The sequence below is a fragment of the Artibeus jamaicensis genome, unplaced genomic scaffold (genome assembly GCF_021234435.1).
Source record: "Artibeus jamaicensis isolate MK-2021 breed Jamaican fruit bat unplaced genomic scaffold, CSHL_Jam_final contig_585, whole genome shotgun sequence".
NCBI classification, from domain to species: domain Eukaryota; kingdom Metazoa; phylum Chordata; class Mammalia; order Chiroptera; family Phyllostomidae; genus Artibeus; species Artibeus jamaicensis.
Window position 1 is genome coordinate 4086126 of NW_026521894.1, and position 21835 is coordinate 4107960.

At 40.9% G+C, this 21835-nt stretch overlaps 2 protein-coding genes and 1 pseudogene across 2 annotated transcripts; 2 read left to right on the forward strand and 1 right to left on the reverse strand.

Annotated features, from left to right (window-relative positions):
* Positions 1-2124: 2124 nt before the first annotated feature.
* On the reverse strand, positions 2125-3867 carry HSPB2 (heat shock protein family B (small) member 2). Its single transcript, XM_037155010.2, has 2 exons — positions 3243-3867; positions 2125-2775 (listed from the first exon to the last, which is right to left on the reverse strand). Exons 1-2 carry the CDS (start codon positions 3334-3336, stop codon positions 2318-2320), a joined length of 552 nt encoding a protein of 183 aa, XP_037010905.1. The 5' UTR covers positions 3337-3867; the 3' UTR covers positions 2125-2317.
* Positions 3868-4131: 264 nt separating this feature from the next.
* Positions 4132-7481, forward strand: CRYAB (crystallin alpha B). Its single transcript, XM_037155012.2, has 3 exons — positions 4132-4556; positions 5674-5796; positions 7129-7481. The coding sequence occupies exons 1-3, from the start codon at positions 4356-4358 to the stop codon at positions 7330-7332; spliced, it is 528 nt and encodes a 175-aa protein (XP_037010907.1). The 5' UTR covers positions 4132-4355; the 3' UTR covers positions 7333-7481.
* A 13768-nt stretch (positions 7482-21249) lies between these two features.
* Positions 21250-21362, forward strand: LOC128628195 (uncharacterized; annotated as a pseudogene).
* Positions 21363-21835: the final 473 nt, after the last annotated feature.

Sequence of the window (21835 nt, forward strand, 5' to 3'; positions counted from 1 at the left end):
CTGTATGTGGGGGCAGGGTCAAAGTGGGGCAATGGCGGTCTCCTGTTCTGCTTCCCACCACTGGGAAATGTGCGGGCCGTCTCACTGCTCGCTTCTTCGCCTGGTTTATCTGCGCGCGAATGTGTGACTGTGGTCAGCCTGCCACCTTGTGCCCTCACTCGGTCTGCCCATTGCAACCCCACACCTGGGATCCTCCAACCACCGCCAGCACCTGGGTTGGTCCAGTGGAGTTTTCCTGCACAACCCCACTCCTCCAGCCGCTGGCTCCGCCCCTCTTACTGGTCTGACTGAACGGTTGGTTGTCGGACTTCCATATAGTTCAGTGTTCTGTGTTTTGGTTGCGTTTTTGTTACTAAAACTTTGTTGTCTTTAAACTTGGTTGTGGGAGGAGGCACGGTGTTTCCACCTACGCCTCCATCTTGGCCAGAAGTCCTACTTTGTGAAATTCTTAGTTCTCAGTCACTCAAAATGTTTTAGAAGTTGACTAATAATTTTTAAAAAACATGGATGGTATGGGGATTTAGACCAAATCAAAGGTCTTGGATTTTTCTAGTTAAGGATCGCTTTCTTTTAAATAAAGCTCATATAAGAACCCCAGTTACAAAACAGATCAATGTGAAGCTGTTTCAGTTGAAGTCAGAGTGGGATATTTTAAAATTATGTTTCTTTTCAATTAGGTACTAAGATTTCTAAGAGTATAAAATAAAAGACCATAGCTTCCATAATTAATATTTACAATATGTATCCCCTATAGTATATCACTTGGGGCTTGATAAATATTTGTTGAATGAATGAACAAATGAATATATGAACAGTTATTTCTTTGAAGCATGCTTTAATTTTAAAATCTACTTATTTTTTTCGGTCCTCATTTGAGGATATGTTTATTGATTTGAGGCAAAGAGAGAGAGAGAAACATCGACGTGAGAGAAATATTTATTGGTTGCCTCCCATATGTGCCCCAGCTGGGGATCAAACCCACAATGCAGGCATGTGCGCTGACGGGGAATCAAATACACAAGCTTTCCATGTTCATGATGTTCTAACTAACTGAGCCACCCAGCCAGAGAGCATGCTTTCATTTTAAGTCAATAGCAATCCTTTAACCAATTGTTGGATTCTTTAAGTGAGGGTTCTTATCCTGGGGTTGCACAGACCCCTAAGAGGGGCATATGAATGGACCTCAATAGCTCTATTCAAGTTACATGCCAAATTTGGGAGCATATGTATTTTTCTGGTAAGAGTATCTATAACTTTTGTCCAATTTTCATGTGGGTCAGTAACCCAAACAAATTTAAGAATCAACCACGTTAATGGAAGAATTTCAGACGTTCACCACAGTCTCTTAAAATATATATTTGAGGACAGAGAGATCTCTGGACACTCCCCAAATCATACACATGCACGCTTTCTTATTACAGAGAGTAGAGAGGGGTCAGACTCCCAGACTTTCCTGCACACACCATACTGGTAATAACACTACTTCCGAAGTACACTTCCCTGGCCATCACAATCATACCGGTAGCCCTAGATCCCTTGCATTTAGTGTCAGATTATGTGGAGTGATGCAGTGATTCCTCTCTATGGGATGTTCCAAGATATGAAACAAAAGCTTTCTCTCATGGGCCTCCCCTGTGTATAGGGTAGGGAGACAATGGCAGACATTTCTGTGTCTGTGCTTCTGTGTATACATACTTGTTCCCTCAGAATCAGGTCTGTTTTCCATGGACCGACCTCAGTATGGGAAAAGAGGGCTTTAGGCAACTCTCTCCAGCCAAAATCTGTTTCTAACCCCTACCCCAAACAAGCCAGACAGTCTGGAGACCCTTGTTTTTTGTGTCTCTAATCACCAGCCCAGACAGTGCCCTCCGGGTTGTTTGGATGGTATATCCCTTTTCCCTCCCAGGATCACTCTCTCTTTTGTTGCACTGTGAGAAAATTATGGCTAGGAATTTGATCTGGAGCCAGTGTCAGCTTCCGGATGTGATCTCAGCATCCCTGTGTGAGCTCAGGCTTCTATAACACTGGGTACATCTAACTGAGGACTTTTTCCCTATCTATGACCTCCCCCCTCCCTTCCCACCCCATCCTCCAGGCCACAGAATAGGAAGCAGCACAAACACGGCCCTGAGATTTGGGTTTATTCACCTCCACCCAGAACTAAACCAGAGACTAGGACATGTCCCAAGGGACCAAACCATACATTGTGGCCCATGCACTTTTCCCTTTCCCCAAAGGGTGCTGCTACCTCTGGGGTGATGGCAGCTGCCGCATCACCACGGGAGGTAGAAAGTGCTGGATACCGGGTCTGTGGGATTCAGGGCTCAACTCCCGCTGCTGCCTCCTCCTCTTCCTCTGGATCAGGAGGCGCAGGAAGTAGGGAGATGTAGACCTCATTGACTTCTGTGTCCAAATGTCGACCACCCCGAGGAGCCTCCAGGTTAAGGATGCCATCATGGGAGAGAGCAGCGCGGACCCGCCAGGGGTCAACATCAGCAGGCAGGACATAGGTGCGGCAGAACTCTCGGGATATGAAGCCATGGCGGTCCAGGCGCTGGGGGTGCCGGGCAGACACCTCCAACAGGTTGTCCACAGTCCTCACGGTCACCTCATCTGGGGTAAAGTGGCTTACATCCAGAAATGCCTGGAACTTGCCCTCACTGAGCCTGAGCTCAGAGGCCCCTGCCCTGCTGCCCTCCCCGGCTCTGGTGGCCCGGGGCCGAACATAGTAGCCATGGTAGAGGGTGGGGGTCAGGATCTCTTCTGGCAGGAGGCCTGAGGGGCAGAGAGAGAGAAGGCAGGAGGCAGGATGAGGCACAAGGCGGGTAAAGTAAGACATGGGGACTAGGTTGAGCAGGATGGGGGTCAGGAGAAGTAGGGATGGCTGGGAGGGGAACGCAATGACTAGAAGGAGGCAGCTGGGGACAGGGGACTGAGAAAGGACATGAGATGGGAACGGAGGAGGCCAAACCAGAGCAGAGCTGGGGAGACACCAGGGGAACGGGGAAGGAGAAGGCCGGCGGCAGGTGCCAGAGCACAGCGCGCATCACGTCTGCGCGAGGTCAGGAGGAAGGAGAAAGAGCCCTGCTTGGAGGGGGTGAGGGGGGAACTGGGGTAGGAGATGGCTCGGCCCAGGGGTTCAGTTAAGCCCGGAATGGGGTGGACGCCAGCACTGTTGGGAGGCCAGCCCAGAATTTCAGGCAGTGGGGGTGGGAGGCAAATGAGTGGCGTCTGTGCCGTACCTTCTCCGAAGCGCTGCTCGCCCAGGCGGCTCGGGTTGGCAAATTCGTACTCGGCGGTGGCCGGGTGGGCATGTGGCACCGAGCGGCCAGACATGACTGCAGACGAGTGGGCAGCCCTAGTCCGCGGAGCAGTGCGACCCCTCCAGCTGCCTGAAGAGCCAGGGCTCAGACGGAGGTGGGGGCGGGGTCTACACCACCCAAAATAGTGCAGAGGCTGGGGGAGGGGAGAACAGTGGGGGCCCTGAGGGCCAGGCACCAGTGTTTGGCCAGCGCTGCCTGGACCCCCGTCCCCTCCCCAGCACACCCTTCAGCTGTTGCAGGGGACCAGCGAGGACAGCTGGGGGGTCCTTGCTGGGGCGTGAGCTGGGCGCGGAGGCTGGTCAGAGGTCCCGGAGAGCCCCTAGCTGAGACCCTCCCGGTTTGCACATTTCCCACACCATTTTTTCTCCTCCGTAGTCGCAAGCACCCTGTTTTGTGATCCACGTATGGTGAAAGATGCAGGAAACTTTTCTACCCTTTCTTTGGTTCGTGGTGAGGGGTCTTGCTGCCCAGATGAATGTCAGTGTCCTCACCAGAACCCAGGTCAACCTCTAGCACCACACAGATGCCTGCCAGTGACATGCTGGTGATCACTGCTTTCCTCCTGGAACCCACAAAGAGTTAATGTTTCTGGGGCCCCGCCAAGGAAGATTCCAGTTCCTGCCCGAGCCCAAGATAGTTGCTGGCCCCATACCCCTGGCTGGCTGGGCTGGAGAGGAGGAGGGACACACCATCCGCCTGCTTGGGATTCCTGACTGTGTCCCAACCGGTGGGGGGCAGGGTACCATTGGGTGTGGCCAGAAAGCTAGTGAACACAAGTCCGGCACAAGTCACTGACCAGCTCAGACGTGTTTGTATTTCTCTTTTCTTAGCTCAGTGAGTACTGGGTATGTGTCACACTGCCAAATCCCTAATCACAAGTCTCCATGAAGAGTGGTGAGCTGGGATAATAAAACCCCTGACATCATCATTCCAGAAGCTTCACAAGAGTGCGTATATAAGGACTGGCTGTAGCTGCTGCTGAAAGGAGCTGACCAGCCAGCTGACAGCCTACCCAGACACTCACCAGCCGCCATGGACATCGCCATCCACCACCCCTGGATCCGCCGCCCCTTCTTTCCTTTCCACTCCCCCAGCCGCCTCTTTGACCAGTTCTTTGGAGAGCACCTGCTGGAGTCTGATCTCTTCCCAAGTTCTACATCCCTGAGCCCTTTCTACCTTCGGCTGCCATCGTTCCTGCGGGCACCCAGCTGGATTGACACTGGGCTCTCAGAGGTAAGTCTCCCCTATACAGAGCAGGAGAGTTTCCTGAGGTTTCTGGAAACAGGTCCAGCTGCCCTGCTTTTCCTCTCTAAATCTGGCTACGTCGAAGTTTCTTAAGTTTTTTAGGCACTTGTGCATCCTGCAATGAAGAAAGATAAAGTTGCTAGTTCCTCTCTCCCCCAGTCACATTTGTTTTCAATGCTCCTCTGTATCCTACTTACTATGTTTTTTTCCATGTGATATGGAGATCTTTTATCCCCTAAATATTAAGTAGGACACCTCTCTCTGGTTTGGTTCATAAGGATCTACAAGGAAAGAGCTGCCTTCAGATTCCTTTGCCTATCACTTCTAATACCTCGTACTCCTGAAAAATTTTATCATTTCAAGTTTCAGAGCCAGGAGACAGCCCTACTTCATCCTGAGCTTTTATCCGCACCATGTGGAGCTGGAGACAGCAATCACAATTTTCTTCCTTCTCATTTCCTCTTCTGTGATTTTCTGGGTTTCTTGGGGCTGTGACTGGGCACTAGTCTGGATCCAGGTATAAGGAAGAAAGAATATAGGTCCAGTCTTGGGACCCCCCCACTTGTCCTAAGAGGTAGAATGGGGTGAACATAAAAGGTTGACAGAAGCTGTTACAGATAAAACTCTGGTTTAAAAATATCCAAGTGTGAGTAAACAGGAGCTGAGTGGGGAAGGGCTTTGGAAGGACAGTCAGGCCAGCAGAACATTCCAGATTGAGTGGGTGGGAAACTTGGCAGACAATTGAGCAAGAAGAAGGGTCCTTTGTCTCACAGACAAATGACAAGGCCAGGCATTGGGGTCAGAAAAGCAGCAGAAGCCATGCCCAGACTTATCCTTCTAATTGGTCCCCTGGGTGACTCGTCTTCTTCCCTGTCCCTGTAAATAAAGTTTGGGCCTGATGACCAAGTGGTATACCTAGGGTACCACTGTGGTGGCTCCCCTGAACCAGAGGGCCATGTTTATTCAAAAAGAGATTTTTTTTAACCAAAAAGAGGAAGGTAAACTACCTGTAAGAAAGCAAGTCTGCAGAATGATGATACCGCAATAGTAATCCACATTCCCACCATCTTTTTTCTACTTCTTTCTCCCACCCTGCCATTTCTAGATGCGTCTGGAGAAAGACAGATTCTCTGTCAACCTGGATGTGAAGCACTTCTCCCCAGAGGAACTCAAGGTCAAGGTGTTGGGAGATGTGATTGAGGTGCATGGCAAACATGAAGAACGCCAGGCATGTAACCTGTTTTCTCTTCTTTTCATTCATTCAGTGCATACTATGTGCCAGACACTGCCATCAGCCTTTGAGGCTGGCCACATTTCAGTCCTGAGCCACTGGGGTTTGAACATGGGGATAGACCTGGCGATTGTTTTGGCCAGAGAAGTGATCGTGGTTGCTTTTTGTTTGTTTTAAATTGGTTGCCTTAGATGATATAGTTGGGATGTTCACTTACTATTTAAGCCAGTGGTTCTCAACCTTTGTCACTTTAGAACCAGGAGGAGAATTTTAAAAAATTGCAATGCTGAGGCCAATTAAAACAGAATTTTTAGGGATGGAACACAGGTATTGGCATTTTTAAAAGTTCCCTAGATAATTGTAATGTACAATCAAGGTTGAGGAGCAATGATTTAGGCATAGTGCCTGTTGGATACCTGGTTGCTTTATATAATTACATTAACTACATGCAGTCTGAATGCCCTAGAGTTTGGGACTTTTTGATATTCAAGAATCCCCTTCTCTTTAGTCCACCATAACGTTGAACTTCTTCATTTGCCTAAGTTTATACTCAGCTTCTAATACCCTAGAGCCCAAGTGAAAATCTGCTGAGAACCTATCTGGATAAATGCTTGAGATTCGGCAGGTACAAGGGTTAGGGTCAATTACTCTTTAGCAGAATTTTGAAGAATGGAATAGCTTCTCATTTCTTACTGGGAAGGTTTTTTAATGAACTTGCTTCTTAACAGTTTCTGATAACTGAGAACCTTATCCATCAAACAGTATAGTTTGAGGTGCTCAGACTGTTTCCATTTTGCATATATAATTTAGGTTTGGGTCACAGTCTCCCTGGATGGATTTGTCTTTTTTTTTTTTAAATAGCTAGCAGCTATTTAAAAATTCCAGAATAGCAGAATTAGCAGAATATTCCAGAATAGCAGAATTAGCGGAATATTCCAGCTATTGATCTGGAATATTCTGGGATGTTCCTAAAGAGTCAGGATAATTTCTGAGCTCTCTCAGGGCCTTAGATCTTCAGTATTGGATGATAGTCCGTATCTGTAGGCCCAACACACATTGATCTAAACCTTTGGGAAATACCTCTAAACATATCCATGCCCCAGGGTTGGGAGAGCTGTGAAGTTCTGCCTGTTTCTAACTTCTCAGATTCTCATTGGTAGAAGTGACCACCTGGACAACTTCATTTTAGCCCGAAACAGAAAAGCTTTCTCTCATGTTGCCATGGCATTTGGTCACACCTAAGGGGAAGGAAGATGTCTAAGTTCTAAACAAGTGTTGTGATTTTCCTGTTCTTATCTCTCTGCCTCTTTCTTCCTTCTCTTGGAATAGGATGAACACGGTTTCATTTCCCGGGAGTTCCACAGAAAATACCGCATCCCAGCAGATGTGGACCCTCTTGCAATTACTTCATCCCTGTCATCTGATGGGGTCCTCAGTGTGAATGGACCAAGGAAACAGGCCTCTGGCCCTGAGCGCACCATTCCCATCACTCGCGAAGAGAGGCCTGCGGTCGCTGCAGCCCCCAAGAAGTAGATGCCCTTTCTCTAACTGAATTTTTTTAAACAAAAAATTTCCCCACCCATGAATAAAAATCTTAATGACTAGTGCTGAAGTTTATTAATGCTAAGGGCAGGCCCAAGTTATTAAGCTAATAAAATATCATTTGGCAACAGATAACTGAACTGCCTTGTGCTATGTTTATTTTTTTTAAGATTTTTACTTAATTATTTTTAGAGAAAGGGGAAGGGAGGAAGAAAGAGGGAGAGAAACATCAATGTGAGAGAGAAACATCGATCCGTTGCCTCTAGTACCTGCCCCGCCCCAGGACTGAACCAGCAACCCAGACTTGTGCTCTGACCAGGATCTAAACGGTCACCTTTCACTTAGTGGGACAATGCTGAACTGAATCACACCAGTCAGGGCTGGTTTTTTTTTTTAACTGGACAAATACAGCAGATCTTTAATCACCATACTATGATTTAGGGGGTTCTAGGGATATTCGAGTCAAAATGAATGTCTCTACCACTTACTAGTGATGTAAGTTTTACAGGTCATTTATTCTTTCTGGTCTTTAGAGCTTCCATTTATAACATGGGGTACTGCTTTGTACACTTTTTGTGAGGAGTAAATTAAAGAGAAAACATAGGTAAAGCCCTTGGCAGAGTTCAAAGAATATCAGTTCCTCTGATGCCTCCCTCTTTGATTTTGGTCCTCAGTTCCAACAACAAATCTGAATGAATTCTGGGATATTAATACATAAAAGGCCTTAGTATGTCTCTGAAGTTAATCATGTAACAGGGAGGAGAGATGGTGCCCCCAAAGTTTTTGACACTTTTCTACTGGTAAACATTGCCTTCAGCTGATTCACAAAGGCAGTAAATAGGACTTGGGCAATTAGAACCAAACAAGCCTCTCAAGTGTAGTCTCTAAATTATCTGGCAAATACCTACTAAAACTAAGACTGGAAAATTTCCAATTCGATGGCCCACCATAAAAAAAAGTTAACTTTTAGAATTATAATGAATAGTAAATAAGTAATTCTATTATTTAGCTTAAACAAAGACACATTCTTCTACAAAAACATCTTCATTTCACTTTTGTGAGCCTAGACAAAACTTGTGATTCAATTAATGAAAAATAGCCCTGTGTAGGTTATCTGGCATAGATGTTTTTTGCTTCTTTTTTCCTCTACCTCTGGGCTCATTATTCCCTATTCCTCAGTAGTTTTGCACTTGCTCCACTTCATTTTCTACAGCCCTCCCCAGTTCTAAGCCAGGTTTTATCACGATGAGTGGGGCTGCCAACCTTCTATCATATTGGGTACTATCATGGGGCCACAGTAGAGCTTCTATGAATTTGTAATCACGACATTACATCTGAGTTTTCCCACCTCACTAAGCCCAGAGTTTCTATTCAACTAAGCATTCCAGAAGTTTGATGGACAGGATTTTTCCAGATTTCTTTCACAAATAAGAAAATCTCATCACAGCCTCTGGCTTTAAGCAATAAGCTGGTTTTTTTCTTCCATCTTGAAAATGAGCACTTTTAGTCCCTTTACCCTGTAGAAGTGGAAATCTTAGCTGCCACTGTTAGCTTCTAGACCTAGAGGCTAATAAGTCCATTCTCCTGAGTTTTATTTTTATTTATTTAAATATTTTGTTATTTATTTTGTCCATATTGTTACTTATCTTTTCTGCTTTTTAAAATAATATATTTTATTGATTATGCCATTATAGTTGTCCCATTTGCCCCCTTCATTCCCCTCCACCCTGCACACCCCCTTCCACTCACATTCCCTCCCTTTAGTTCATGTCCATGTGTCATAATTTCTTTAGCTTCTACATTTCCCACACTACTCTTGCCCTCCCCCTGTCTATTTGCTACCTACCATCTATGCTACTTATTTTCTGTACCTTCTCCCCCTCTTTCATCCTCCCACTCCCCTGTTGCTAACCTTCCATGTGATCTCCATTTCTGTGGCTCCGTTCCTCTTCTAGCTGTCCACTTAGTTTGCTTTTGTTTTAGGTGTGGTTGTTAATAACCATGAGTTTGCTGTCCTTTCACTGTTCATCTCTTTATCTTCTTTTTCTTAGATAAGTCCCTTTAACGTTTCATATAATGAAAGCTTGGTGATGATGAACTCTTTGAACTTGACCTTATCTGAGAAGCACTTTATCTGTCCTTCCATTCTAAATGAAAGCTTTGCTGGATAGAGCAATCTTGGATGTAGGTCCTTGCCTTTCATGACTTGGAATATTTCTTTCCAGTCCCTTCTTGCCTGTAAGGCCTCTTTTGAGAAATCCACTGACAGTCTGATGGGAACTTCTTTGCAGGTAACTGTCTTCTTTTCTCTTGCTGCTTCTAAGATTCTCTCCATTTTAATCTTGACTAATATAATTATGATGTGCCTTGGAGTGTTTCTCCTTGGGTCCAACTTCTTTGGGACTCTGAGCTCCTTGGACTTCCTGAAAGTCTATTGCCTTTGCCAGACTGGGAAAGTTCTTCTCTATTATTTGTTCAAATAAGTTTTCCACTTGTCGCTCTTCCTCTTCCCCTTCTGGTACCCCTATAATTTGGATGCTGAAACATTTAAAGATGTCCTGGAAGTTTCTAAGCCTCTCCTTATTTTTTTTGAATTCTTGTTTCTTCATTCTGTTCTGGTGGAATGTTTCTTTCTTCTTTCTGGTCCACTCCATTGATTTGAGTCCCAGTTTTCTTTCCATCATTATTGGTCCCTGTACATTTCCTTTTATTTCACTTAGTTTAGCCTTCATTTCTTTAAAAATTTTTTAAACAGATTTTTATTTATTTATCTTTAGAGTGGAAGGGAAGGAGAGAAGGAGAGAAATATCAATGTATCGTTGCCTCTCATGAGTCCCCTGGTGGGAACTGGCCTGTAACCCAGGCATGTTCCCTGACTGGGAATTGAACTTTGATCATGTGGTTTGCAGGCCCGTGCTCAATCCACTGAGCTACACCAGCCAGGGCTTAGCCTTCATTTTTTCATCTAATTTGCAACCAAAATCAACCAGTTCTGTGAAACTAGGTTGATTCTCCTGTGAAACTAGAAGTCTCTCCTGGCACCTTTTCAATTGGTGCTTTTAGGCTTTATTTCCAATTGCTGGGGCCCTGGGTTGTGTGGTTAGTCTCCCTGCCTGTTTTTGCCTGGTTTATCTGCATGTGAATGTGTGATTGCAATCAGCCAACCGCCTTGCACGCCTCACTGTGTCTGCTCATTTCCTTTTTGTACCCATGTCTGCCAGCCACTGCCTTTTCCTGCCACAACCCCTCTTCACCAGCCACCAACTCACCCCCTTTTACCAGGCTGGATGAATGGTTGTTGGACTTCCATATAGTTCAATTTTTCTGTCTGTTCTGGTTGTGTTTTTATTTCTAAATCTTTGTTCTCCTTAATTTTGGTTGTGCAAGGAGGCACAGTATTTTCATCTATGCCTCCATCTTGGCCGGAAGTTATATTTTCTGTTTAACAAACTCTATCACACTATGTATTAGGAACAGAGGGATCACATAAAACATGAACAATAAGTTCCCTCATCTTACTTTGCAAATCATTCAGGTTTGCCTTTCCAATAATTCTGTTGCTGGCCTTTCTAGCTTCTCTTTTTCATAAACCTAGATTATCAACTCCCACACCTTCAACTCTCACCTATATGCTCCCATATTCTAAATTTATACTCTCATGCTAGATGTGTCTCTAAAGAACTGCTACTACATGTCCAACTACTTTATCAAATACCTTTGTTTGAATTTCCACAGGCCCACAACTTCAACATACCTACAGCTGCATTCATATCTTCAGTCTCAATTTTTTTCCTCCTAATGTATTCCATATCTTGGTGAGTTCTATAGTTTTCTTTTATGTATTTTAGCCATTAATTCTTATTTTTAATATTATATATTAAATAAGAGTACACTTGTCAAAATCAGAAATCAAGAAATTATTTGAACTATTTTGAAAACCAAAACAGGCAACAATAAAATCAACAAAAACAAAAATGAAGAATAACTTCATGTGAAAAGAGCAATAAATATTAAATAAAAAGAAGTATAAATTTAAAAAACATGTGGATATGAAAAGGAATCATTTAAATATATTATAAATGAGTTGATGTTTAAATGCTATAAGGGACAAAGCTGCATGTTTACAAATTTAAAGATAGCTGAAGAATTCACTCAGAATACAGCAAGTTGGGAAAAAAGATATAAAAAATCAGAACTGTTAAGATACATGGAATAAAGAATGAGAGACTCCAATATGTATCCAAATGGATATCTCAGAAGAATTAATAAAAAAAATAGAAAAAGCATTATTTGAAGAGATTTTTCCAGAATTAAAAGTAGATGTGAGTCCTCAGATACTAGGCAGGACAAATAAAACTAAATAAGGAGCTAAAAATGTGACTGAAAATTCAAAACAATAAGGATGATGAGAAAACCTGAAAATACATAGGATCAAAAACTTGTATTAATTACAAATGAATGACAACTGGACTGACAGCAGACTTCTCAGCATCAATAAAGATCAAAAGATAATGGAGTGATGGCTGGTTGGGTAGGAATAACTAGTTGTTAACCCATAGTTTTAGTTGTTACCACCCAAAGCAAACTGTTTCAGGAATGGCAAGGATGTCAATATTGGGGAAAAAAATCTCTCAATGTAGTTCATTACATTAATAAAATAGTTTTTAAAAATTCTATGGTTATCTCAAATTAAGTATGGTTAAGTCCCCTTATTTACAAGGGAAGAGAATACCTGTCCTGTTAACAATCCAGGAGTACTAGGGAGTTTCCTTAAGTTGGTAAACATTATATAACAAAAATCTAAAGCAATTAATATATTTACCAAAGAAAATTTCAATATATCACTTTTACTATCCTGAGCAAGACAAAGTTGCTCACTATCGCTCTTAGTAATTAACTTGGCATGAAAAGTTCTGGCTGATGCCATAGAAGAAGAAAAATAAGATGTAAGAATTGAAAGAAAAGAGATGAAACTATTATTATTTATAAAATATGTAATCATCTGCTAAAAAAAAACCCCACAGAATCACTAGACAAACTATTAGAACTAATTAATAGTGTTCAGCTAGTTTGTAGGACACAATCTTAGTTTATAGAAATACTGTTCTGGTTATCAGTTCCTGCATATTAAACTACCCCAAAATTTAGTAGCTTAAAACAACAATCATTTTATTAGACTTTACCATTTGTACCTCAGGGCTCAGCTGGGCAATTATTCAGCTCCTTGTGGCATTGATTAAGGTTACTTGGTGGTATTCAGCTGGTGGATAGGCTGATCAGTAGGCTTTAAGATGATTTAACTCTCATTCCTGATGCCTTGAAGAGGATGACTGAGAGGTTGGGTTCAGCTGGACCCCTCTCCCTCTCTTTGTAGTGTCATGGACTCTCTGTAGGTTCTTCCCATCAGGTAGCTGGACTTCTTATGTGGTAGCTTAGGGCTCCAAAGAGAAAGTGGGAGCTGCCAGTTTCCTAAGGCCTGGGCCTGGAAATTTGCATAGCATTACTTTTTACATATTCTTTTGGTCAAAGTAGTTGTAGAGCCTGCGATTACAGGCTTTACATTCAAAAGCAGAGGACATAGAGTTCTTGATGGAGAAGGGCCAAAGAGTCTGTGGCTATCTTTAATCCTCCACAGGGGCTGACAGAAAGATAGAAGATATATGCAGTCTCTAAAATTTATAAGAAATTAATAAGTAAAATATACAAAGAACTTCTGCAAATCAAGAAAAGTACAGCTACTTCATTTTTTTAGAGTCTATACATAGGAAATGTATAGAAGTAGAAACCAAAAAGCCAAAACAAATACAAATAAATGCTGAAAATCATTAGTAGCTAGTAAAATGCAAATCAAAATAACAATAAACTTCTACTTTAAAATAAGCTTTCTCGATATTACATTACTGACATTTTGAACCAGATAATTAATTCCCTGTTGGGTGCTCTTCTATGCATTTTCAGATGGTTAGCAGCATCCATGATCTTTAACCACTGAATCCAGTAGACATACCAGTTGTAACAATCAAAAATATCTTTAGACATTGCCAATTGTCTCCTGAAGGACAAAAGTAGAGGGACACCACTTTACACACCTCCCAGCTTGGCAAAAATAGAAGGCTGGATAATGTTAAGTGTTGGTACAGATATGGCAACATAGGAAGCCTTGGGCATTGCCAGTGGATGTGTGAGTGGCATAGCCATTCTTGATAACAATATACACATACCTCAGGATTCAGCAATTCAGCAAATGAATAACTCAGGTTTATAAAGGGACAAGTATGAGGATATTCTCTGAAGCCTTATTTGACAGTGTGGAGTTACAGGCAAATTACAATATTATGGCAGAAGACTCCACCTAATAGCAGCAGAATACACTTTTTTTTCAAAGCACATAAAACATTCCATGGAGAAACCATAAATTAGGCCACAAAACAAGTTTTAATATATTTTATTTTATTTTGAATATATTTTATTGATTATGTTATTACAGTTGTCCCACTTCCTCCCTTCATTCCCCTCCACCCTGCGCGCCCTCTCTCTCCCACATTCCCCCCTTTAGTTCATGCTCATGTGTCTTAAGTTCTTTAGCTTTTACATTTCCCATACTATTCTTGCCCTCCTCTATTTTCTGCCTGCCATCTATGCTACTTATTCTCTGTACCTTTCCCCGCCTCTTCTCCTCCCACTCCCCTGTTGCTAACCCTCCATATAATCTCCATTTCTGTTGTTCTGTTCCTGTTCTAGCTGTTTCCTCAGTTTGTTTTTATTTTAGATGTGGTTTTTAGTAACTGAGTTTGCTGTCATCTTAGTACACATGTTTTTTATCTTCTTTTTCTTAGATAAGTCCCTTTAACATTTCATATAATAAGGGCTTGGTGATGATGAACTCCTTGAATTTGACCTTATCTGAGAAGCACTTTTACTGCCCTTCCATTCTAAATGAAAGCTTTGCTGGATAGAGCAATCTTGGATGTAGGTCCTTGTCTTTCATGACTTGGAATACTTCTTTCCAGCCCCTTCTCGCCTGTAAGGTCTCTTTTGAGAAATCAACTGACAGTTTGATGGGAACTCCTTTGTAGGTGACTATCTCCTTAGCTCTTGCTGCTTCTAGGATTCTCTCCTTCATTTTAATCTTGGCTAATGTAATTATGATGTGCCTTGATGTGTTCCTCCTTGGGTCCAAATTCTTTGGGACTCTGTGAGTTTCCAAATTCTTTGGGACTCTGGACTTCGTGGAAGTCTATTTTCTTTCCCAGATTGGAGAAGTTCTTTTATTATTTATTCAAATAAGTTTTCAATTTGTTGCTCTTCCTCTTCTTCTTCTGGTACCCCTATAATTCAGATATTGGAATGTTTAAAGATGTCCTGGCGGTTCCTAAACCTCTCCTCATTTTTCTGAATTTTTGTTTCTTTATTCTTTTCTGTTTGGTTATTTCTTTCTTTCTTCTGGTCCACTCCATTGATTTGAGTCCCAGTTTTCTTTCCATCACTATTGGTTTCCTTTGCATTTTGCTTCATTTCACTTAGTGTAGCCTTCATTTTTTCATCCAATCTGCAACCAAAATCATCCAGTTCTGTGAGCATCCTGATCACCAGTGTTTTGAACTGTGTATCTGATAGGTTGGCTATCTCTTGGTCACTTAAAAGTATTGGCTCTGGGGCTTTGATCTGTTTTTCTATTTGAGCCATAATGTTTTGGTTTGTTCGCACCTGTTAGTATGAGGGGTGGAGCCTTAGGTGTTCACCAGAGTGGGTCAACCCACGTGGCTGGGTTGTGATGCTGCTGTATATGGGGTGGGGTCCTAGAGGGAAAAAAATGGTGCTTTGCTTGCTCTCTGTTGTACCTCAGTCCCTTCTGCAGCTTCCCCCAAGCAAACTGGGCCTTTCTGGTACTGATTCCTGTGTGGGTGGGCTTGTGTGCTTTCTACAACCCTGTGGGTCTCTCCAATAAACTTTCCTGTGAGGGTGGGAGTCTCTCCCTGAGCCTCAACCCCCACAGGTGTTTTCAATCGGTGTTTTGACGCTTTATTTCTTGGTGCCAGGACCCTGGGTTGCGCAATCCATCTAGCTCTTCAGTCATCTGTGTGCGCAAATGTGGGGCCTCTGCCTGGTCAGCCAGCTATCTTGTGCACAGTGCCCCACTTCTCAATTGCTGCCTCACCGGGTCTGCCTGTTGCCACCCCGCGCCCAGGGTCTGCCAGCCGCCGCCTGGGTGCCCACAGTCTGCCTGGTGCCGTCTTGCATGCCCTGGGTGCCTTGCACGTTTGGCGTCACCGCTTCCTGTGCTGCAGCCCCTCTCTGCTGATTCACCGGACTCCACCCCGCCTACCAGTCTGGATGAATGTATCTATTTTAACTCCTTGCTTGTCAGACTTCCATACAGTTCAATTTTCTTTAAGTTTTTGTTATTACTTTTTTCTGAATTGTTGTTGTCCTTATTTTGGTTGTTCAAGAAGGCACAGTATGTCTACCTATGCCTCCATCTTGGCTGGAAGTCTTAATATATTTTAAAAGGTTGAACTCATACGAAGTATGTCTTTAGATTGCAGTGAAACTAAAAATAAATAACAGAGAAAAAGGGAATTAAAAATTAAACGACAGGGTTTTAAGCAATCATTAGATTAAATAAAAAATCACAAGGGAAATAAGAAAATACCTTGAGACAAAGTTTTAAAAAGCACAACATACCAAAACTCATGAATGCAGCAAAGTAGTACTAAGACCGAAATTTATAGCTATAAACACATACACTAAAAATGAAAGATCTCAAGTCAATAACCTAATTTTTCACCTTAGCGAATCAGAAAAGAAGATGAACAAACCTAACCCAAAAGCTAGCAGAAGGAAGAAAATAATAAAGAATTGAGCAGAGATTAAGTAAAATAAAGGACAGAAAAATCGTTTTAAAGCAAAGGGTTGTATACAACAATGTAAATATACTACAAACTATTGAAATGTATACTTTAAACAGGTGAACCTTATGATACCTAAATTATATTGCAATAAAGCTACAAAAAAAACTCACAAGAAACTTTTTCTAGGCCTTCTGACTGTGGAAGCTCTATCCCTCTTTGGAAATGCCAGCTCTTGTATCCAAGACATTTAAAGTCCTAAAAGAAAATAAGAAAAATGGGTGTATTTGAAATTACTTTACATACTCTATTATGAAACTGTCACTGGAACTCAATGAAAATTAAATAGAAAGTTGTATAAATGAAGGAAATGATGTATAAATAATGTCACTTTATTATAGCCAAAACTAAGTGAGTAAATTTTGCTTAAAATTTTAAAATTCTGAACTGTTACATGTAAAATGCTAATGTAAAAGGATTTACAAATCCCACAACCCTGAGGTAGTTAAACATGTAACACACATGTACTAATGTGCATTTAGAAAGACAGACTTCCACCAACATGGAGGCTTATGTAGATACACGTTGCCTCCTCACACAACAAAAACAAGGACAGCAACAAATTTAAAAACAAAACACAACCAGAATGGCCAGAAAATCAAACTGTATGGAAGTCTGACAACCAAGGAGTTAAAGAATAAACATTCACCCAGACTAGTAGGAGGGGTGGAGAGGGTAGCCAGGACAGGGAAGATGTGCAGCAAGATGGTAGCTAGAGGACTGGATGGGCGAGGCAGTGGCTGGCAGAGTGGGTGGTCCCACATCTGTGTGCAGAGAAATCAGGAAGAACAACTGGGGAGTGAGACAGACCACACAACCCAGGCTTCATCATGGGAAACAAAGCCTCAAAACCTCCGGCTATAAAAACCTGTGGGGGTTGTGGCATTGGGAGAAACTCCAAGCTTCACATGAGAGTTCATTGGAGAGATCCACAATCCCACCCACCTGGGAATCAGCACCAGAAGGGCCCAATTCGCTTGTGGGTAGTGGGGAAAGTGACTGAAAGCTGCCAAGAGCTGAGCAAGCAGCACTGTTCCCTGTCAGACCCCTCCCCCACAGACACCAATACAATGCAGCTATGTGGGTTGCCCCACCCTGGTAAATACCTAAGGTTCCACCCCTTACTATGTAACAGGTGTGCCAAGACAAAAAAAATATGGCCCAAATGAAAGAACAGATCAAAACTCCAGGAAAAATAGAACTAACAATGAAAAGATAGCCAACATATTAGATGCAGAGTTCAAAACACTGGTAATGAGGATGCTAAGAAAAATGGTTGAGTATGGTTGCAAACTAGAGGAAAAAGTGAAGGCTATGAAAAGTGAAATAAAGCAAAATATACAGGGAACCAACACTGAAGGGAAGGAAACTGAGACTCCAATCATTTTGACCAGAAGGAAGAAATAAATATTCAACCAGAACACAATGAAGAAACCAGAATTCAAACAAATGAGGAGAGGCTCAGGAACCTCTGCAACAGCTTTAAACATTACAACATCTGAATCATAGGGGTGCCAAAAGAACAAGCAAAAAATGAAAACTTATCTGAACAAGTAATGAAGGAAAACTTCCCCAATCTGGTGAAGAAAATAGACTTCCAGGAAGTCCAGGAAGCTCAGAGAATCCCAAAGAAGTTGGATGTAAGAAAGCACACACCTAGGCACATCATAATTACATTACCTGAGATTAAAGATAGGGAGAGAATCTTAAAAGCAGCAATAGAAAAGGAGACAGTTACCTACAAAGGAGTTCCCATCAGACTGTCAGTTGATTTCTCCAAAGAAAACTTGCAGGCAAGAAGGGCCTGGAAAAAAGTATTTGAAGTCATAAAAAGCAATGACCTACATCCAAGATTACTCTATCCAGCAAAGCTATCATTTAGAATGGATGGGCAGGTAAATTATATTCCAGATAAGATCAAGTTAAAAGACTTCATCATCACCAAGCCCTTATTACATGAAATGTTAAAGGGACTTATGCAACAAAAAGAAGATAAAACTATGAACAGTAAAATGACAACAAACTCACAATTATCAACAACTGAACCAAAAACAAACAAACAAACAAACAAAAATGAACTAAGAAAAAACTAGTACAGGAACAAAACCACAAAAATGGAGATCACATGGAGGGTTATCAGTTGTGAGGGGGCTGGAGGAGAATGGGAGAAAAGGTACAGGGAATAAGAAGCATAAATGGTAGTTACAATAGAAAGGGGGATGTTAAGAATAGTATAGGAAATGGAGAAGCCAAAAAACTTGTATGTATGACCCATGGACATGAGCTAGGGGGTTAGGGAATGCTGGTGGGAGGTGGAGTGCAGGGCAGAGGGGAATAAAGAGGAGGGGAAAGAATGGAACAATTGTAATAGTATAATCAATAAAATGTACTTTAAAAAAATAGAAAGACATCCCTGGCTGGTGTGGCTTGGTGTATTGAGTGCCAGCCTATGAACCCAAGGGTCACTGGTTTGATTCCCAGTCTAGGGCACATGCCTGGGTTGTGGACTGGGTCTCCAGTTGGGGGCATGCAGGAGGTGGCCATGCATCGATGTTTCTCTCACTCTCTTTCTCCTTTCCTCCCCGCTCCTCTAAAAATGAATCAATAAAATCTTTCAAAATTAAAAATTAAAAAAAGACAGAGACCAAACAGAACTGTCTAAAAGATATGCCATGTATTATGAAAAATGAAAGAAAAGCATATATATATATATGCTTTATATATATAAATTTTTTTCTCTTTTGATGCTAGAAAGTATTTGGAAGCTTAGAACTGAAGATATTTTCTTCTGAATGTATATTGCTGCATTTTAAAAACTGACATTTTTAAGAGTAGGGGAAAGTGCTCCACAAAAAATGTCTTACTTTTTTTTTTTACATAGCTTTAATAATATAGAATGCATTGGGATATAGGTTGAATCTTTGAGTCTGAAGTACAACTGGAGTTTAAATCGTAACATATCCTACTGTATACTTAGTTATGTGATCTTGTATGTTATTTAATTTTTTCAAACTTCAGTTTTCTCATCTGTTAAATATAGGGATTCATAGTATCTACCTCATAGAACTGTGAGGAATAAATCAGAAAATGCAGGTAAAACATTTAGTATACTTCTGGATCACCATAACCATTCCATAAATCATGTATGTCATATTGTACAAAGTTTTCAAAAATAAAAACTATTTGTGACAAACTATTAATGACATGTATGTCATTATTTTGGACAACAATTTGATATAATTAAGATTTTAAGCACAATGATTCTCATAATTTACAAATAACTATTAGTGTCAATAATAATAAGGAAAGATATCTGTGGCTTAAACGACTGCCAATTTTAATCAAGGGATAGTATTTTGAGATATACTCTTTCTAGCCAGCAGGTGGAGAGGGAATAAAGTGCAGTCTATTTGTATGTTTCTGGACACTGTAGAAAAAAAAAGTTTTCTGTTGAATAGTGTGATAATCAGTTTTAGTAATTTTTAAGGACTTTGTCACTATTTATAGCATTAAAAAAATAAATACAGAAGGTAGATTTGCCATCTGAGATTTATTGTAACTTTAAAATAATGTTAAAATTTTAATTTTAAAATATGAGGAAAATATAGAAAAATAAATAGTTTGAATTTTGAAACATGGTGGTTATCTTAATTTATTACTCTTTTTTATGATAAAGCTCTGATTTTATTGTCAATTTTTTGATTAATCAATTAAATGCAAATCCTGTCATTTCTTTTTGTTGGTTTGCAATGTGGCCTTTCTGACATAGACTCATTACCCTTATATTTTCCTGTCCAAGTCCTTTGTCACTGGTCAACATACAGGATACAGATATTTGGTATTCACAGCTAACCATAGAATCAGGGTATACATGTACATGGTTATATATATTATATGTACATACATATACACATTCCATCATACAGGATTATTTGTTTGCAATAATGTGAGGAAATTATACTTATTTTCTGCTTTCTTTACCTAACAATATGTGTTGGAAACTTTTCCAAGTTCATACATATCTCCCTCAGTATTCCTAAGTATGAGCATGTCATAATTTAATCTTTATTACTGCACATGCAGCTTGTTTCTACATTTTGCTGTTACACTTACAAAATGAATATTCTTATACATCTGTTTGTGTATATGTGCAACTATTTTTGTTGGTCGGAGTTTTAGAAGTGGAATTGCTATGAAATATGTATTTTGCATCGACTCTTTCTAGAAGGTAATACCAGAAACTAAGAGTGATTGTCTCTGGGGAGTGACCAGGGAGACTAAGAGGATTGGGTTTAGGAATGAAAAGGAGACTTTTTTCTCAATATGCTCTATTATATTGTGTGATTTTGTTTTTACAATGTACATGGAAACAGAGTATCCACATTAAAATTTTGGCATAGCCACACTGTCCTCAATATGTTGATTTACAGTTATAAACATCCTATGAGAGTGCTTAACTTCTAGATTTTGCAAAAGTGAATAATTAAACATAAATGGGACATTAAGACTATTGTGGCTCTTTTAATATCCTTTGCAGTAATGGAATGGTGAGTTTTATTCTCGTTATGCTTAGTGATTTAAAGTATAAAGCAGTGTACATAGGTGAGAGAGATGCCACAAGACAGCATCAGTGCTGATTCATGCAAATTGCATAGTTTTCTCCAAAACACTCTCAATTTTGTAGGTAAAAATTTAAAACTGGGTTTAAAAAATCCATGTTAATTGTATAAACATGTCTGAATCAGTTTTATCAGGTACTTTGACTTAAAAATTTCACACAGGCTTCCTGCAGACACCTGCTTCCCACTTCTCATGAAATGAAGACTAAAGTTTGTTTAGATGCTGACAAATCAGTATCCTTTTAATGTGTATTGAACATGTTTACTATCTATGTTATCCCCCTACAATGTAAGTCCCCTTAAGGTAGAATCTTTCCTTGCTTATTGCTATACCCTCCCCTCATTTCTAGCAAACACTAGGTAATCAATAAATATTTGCTATCGCTTCTCGGCCTTTTGGCTAAGATCAAGTGTAGTATCTGTTCTTATCAGCTTAATAAATATTTGCTGCCTGACTGAATAGGAGATTGGTTAACTAAATGATGCATTCATACAATAGAATCCTGTGAGAATAGTAAAAGTGATGCTGTAAATATACATATTGACATGGAAAATGTTTCATATCATAATGTACAATCTTTAAAGAGCAGTCTCTTAAACAGCTATCTGTAATAAGCTATTTGTGTTAGCTTCTCCCTCCCTTATTCAAATATATGTGTGTATAACTATGCATGAGTAAGTATGAATATCAATGTTAATAATCGTGATAGAATTAAGGAGGAATTTAAAATGCTTACTTTTTATTACTTCTATAATGAACATGCAGTATTTGAATAAGAAGAATTTCTAAAAATTATCCCGTTGGGGCTTCAGGTCAAGATGGTGCCATAGGCAGACATGGCTGACCTCTTTGCCACACCAGAATTACAACTGAAATATAGAACAACCACCTCTCAGGAACATTAGATATTGAGCTGAATGGAAGTCTGACAACTACGAAATTAAGTAACCACATCCAGGGCCATG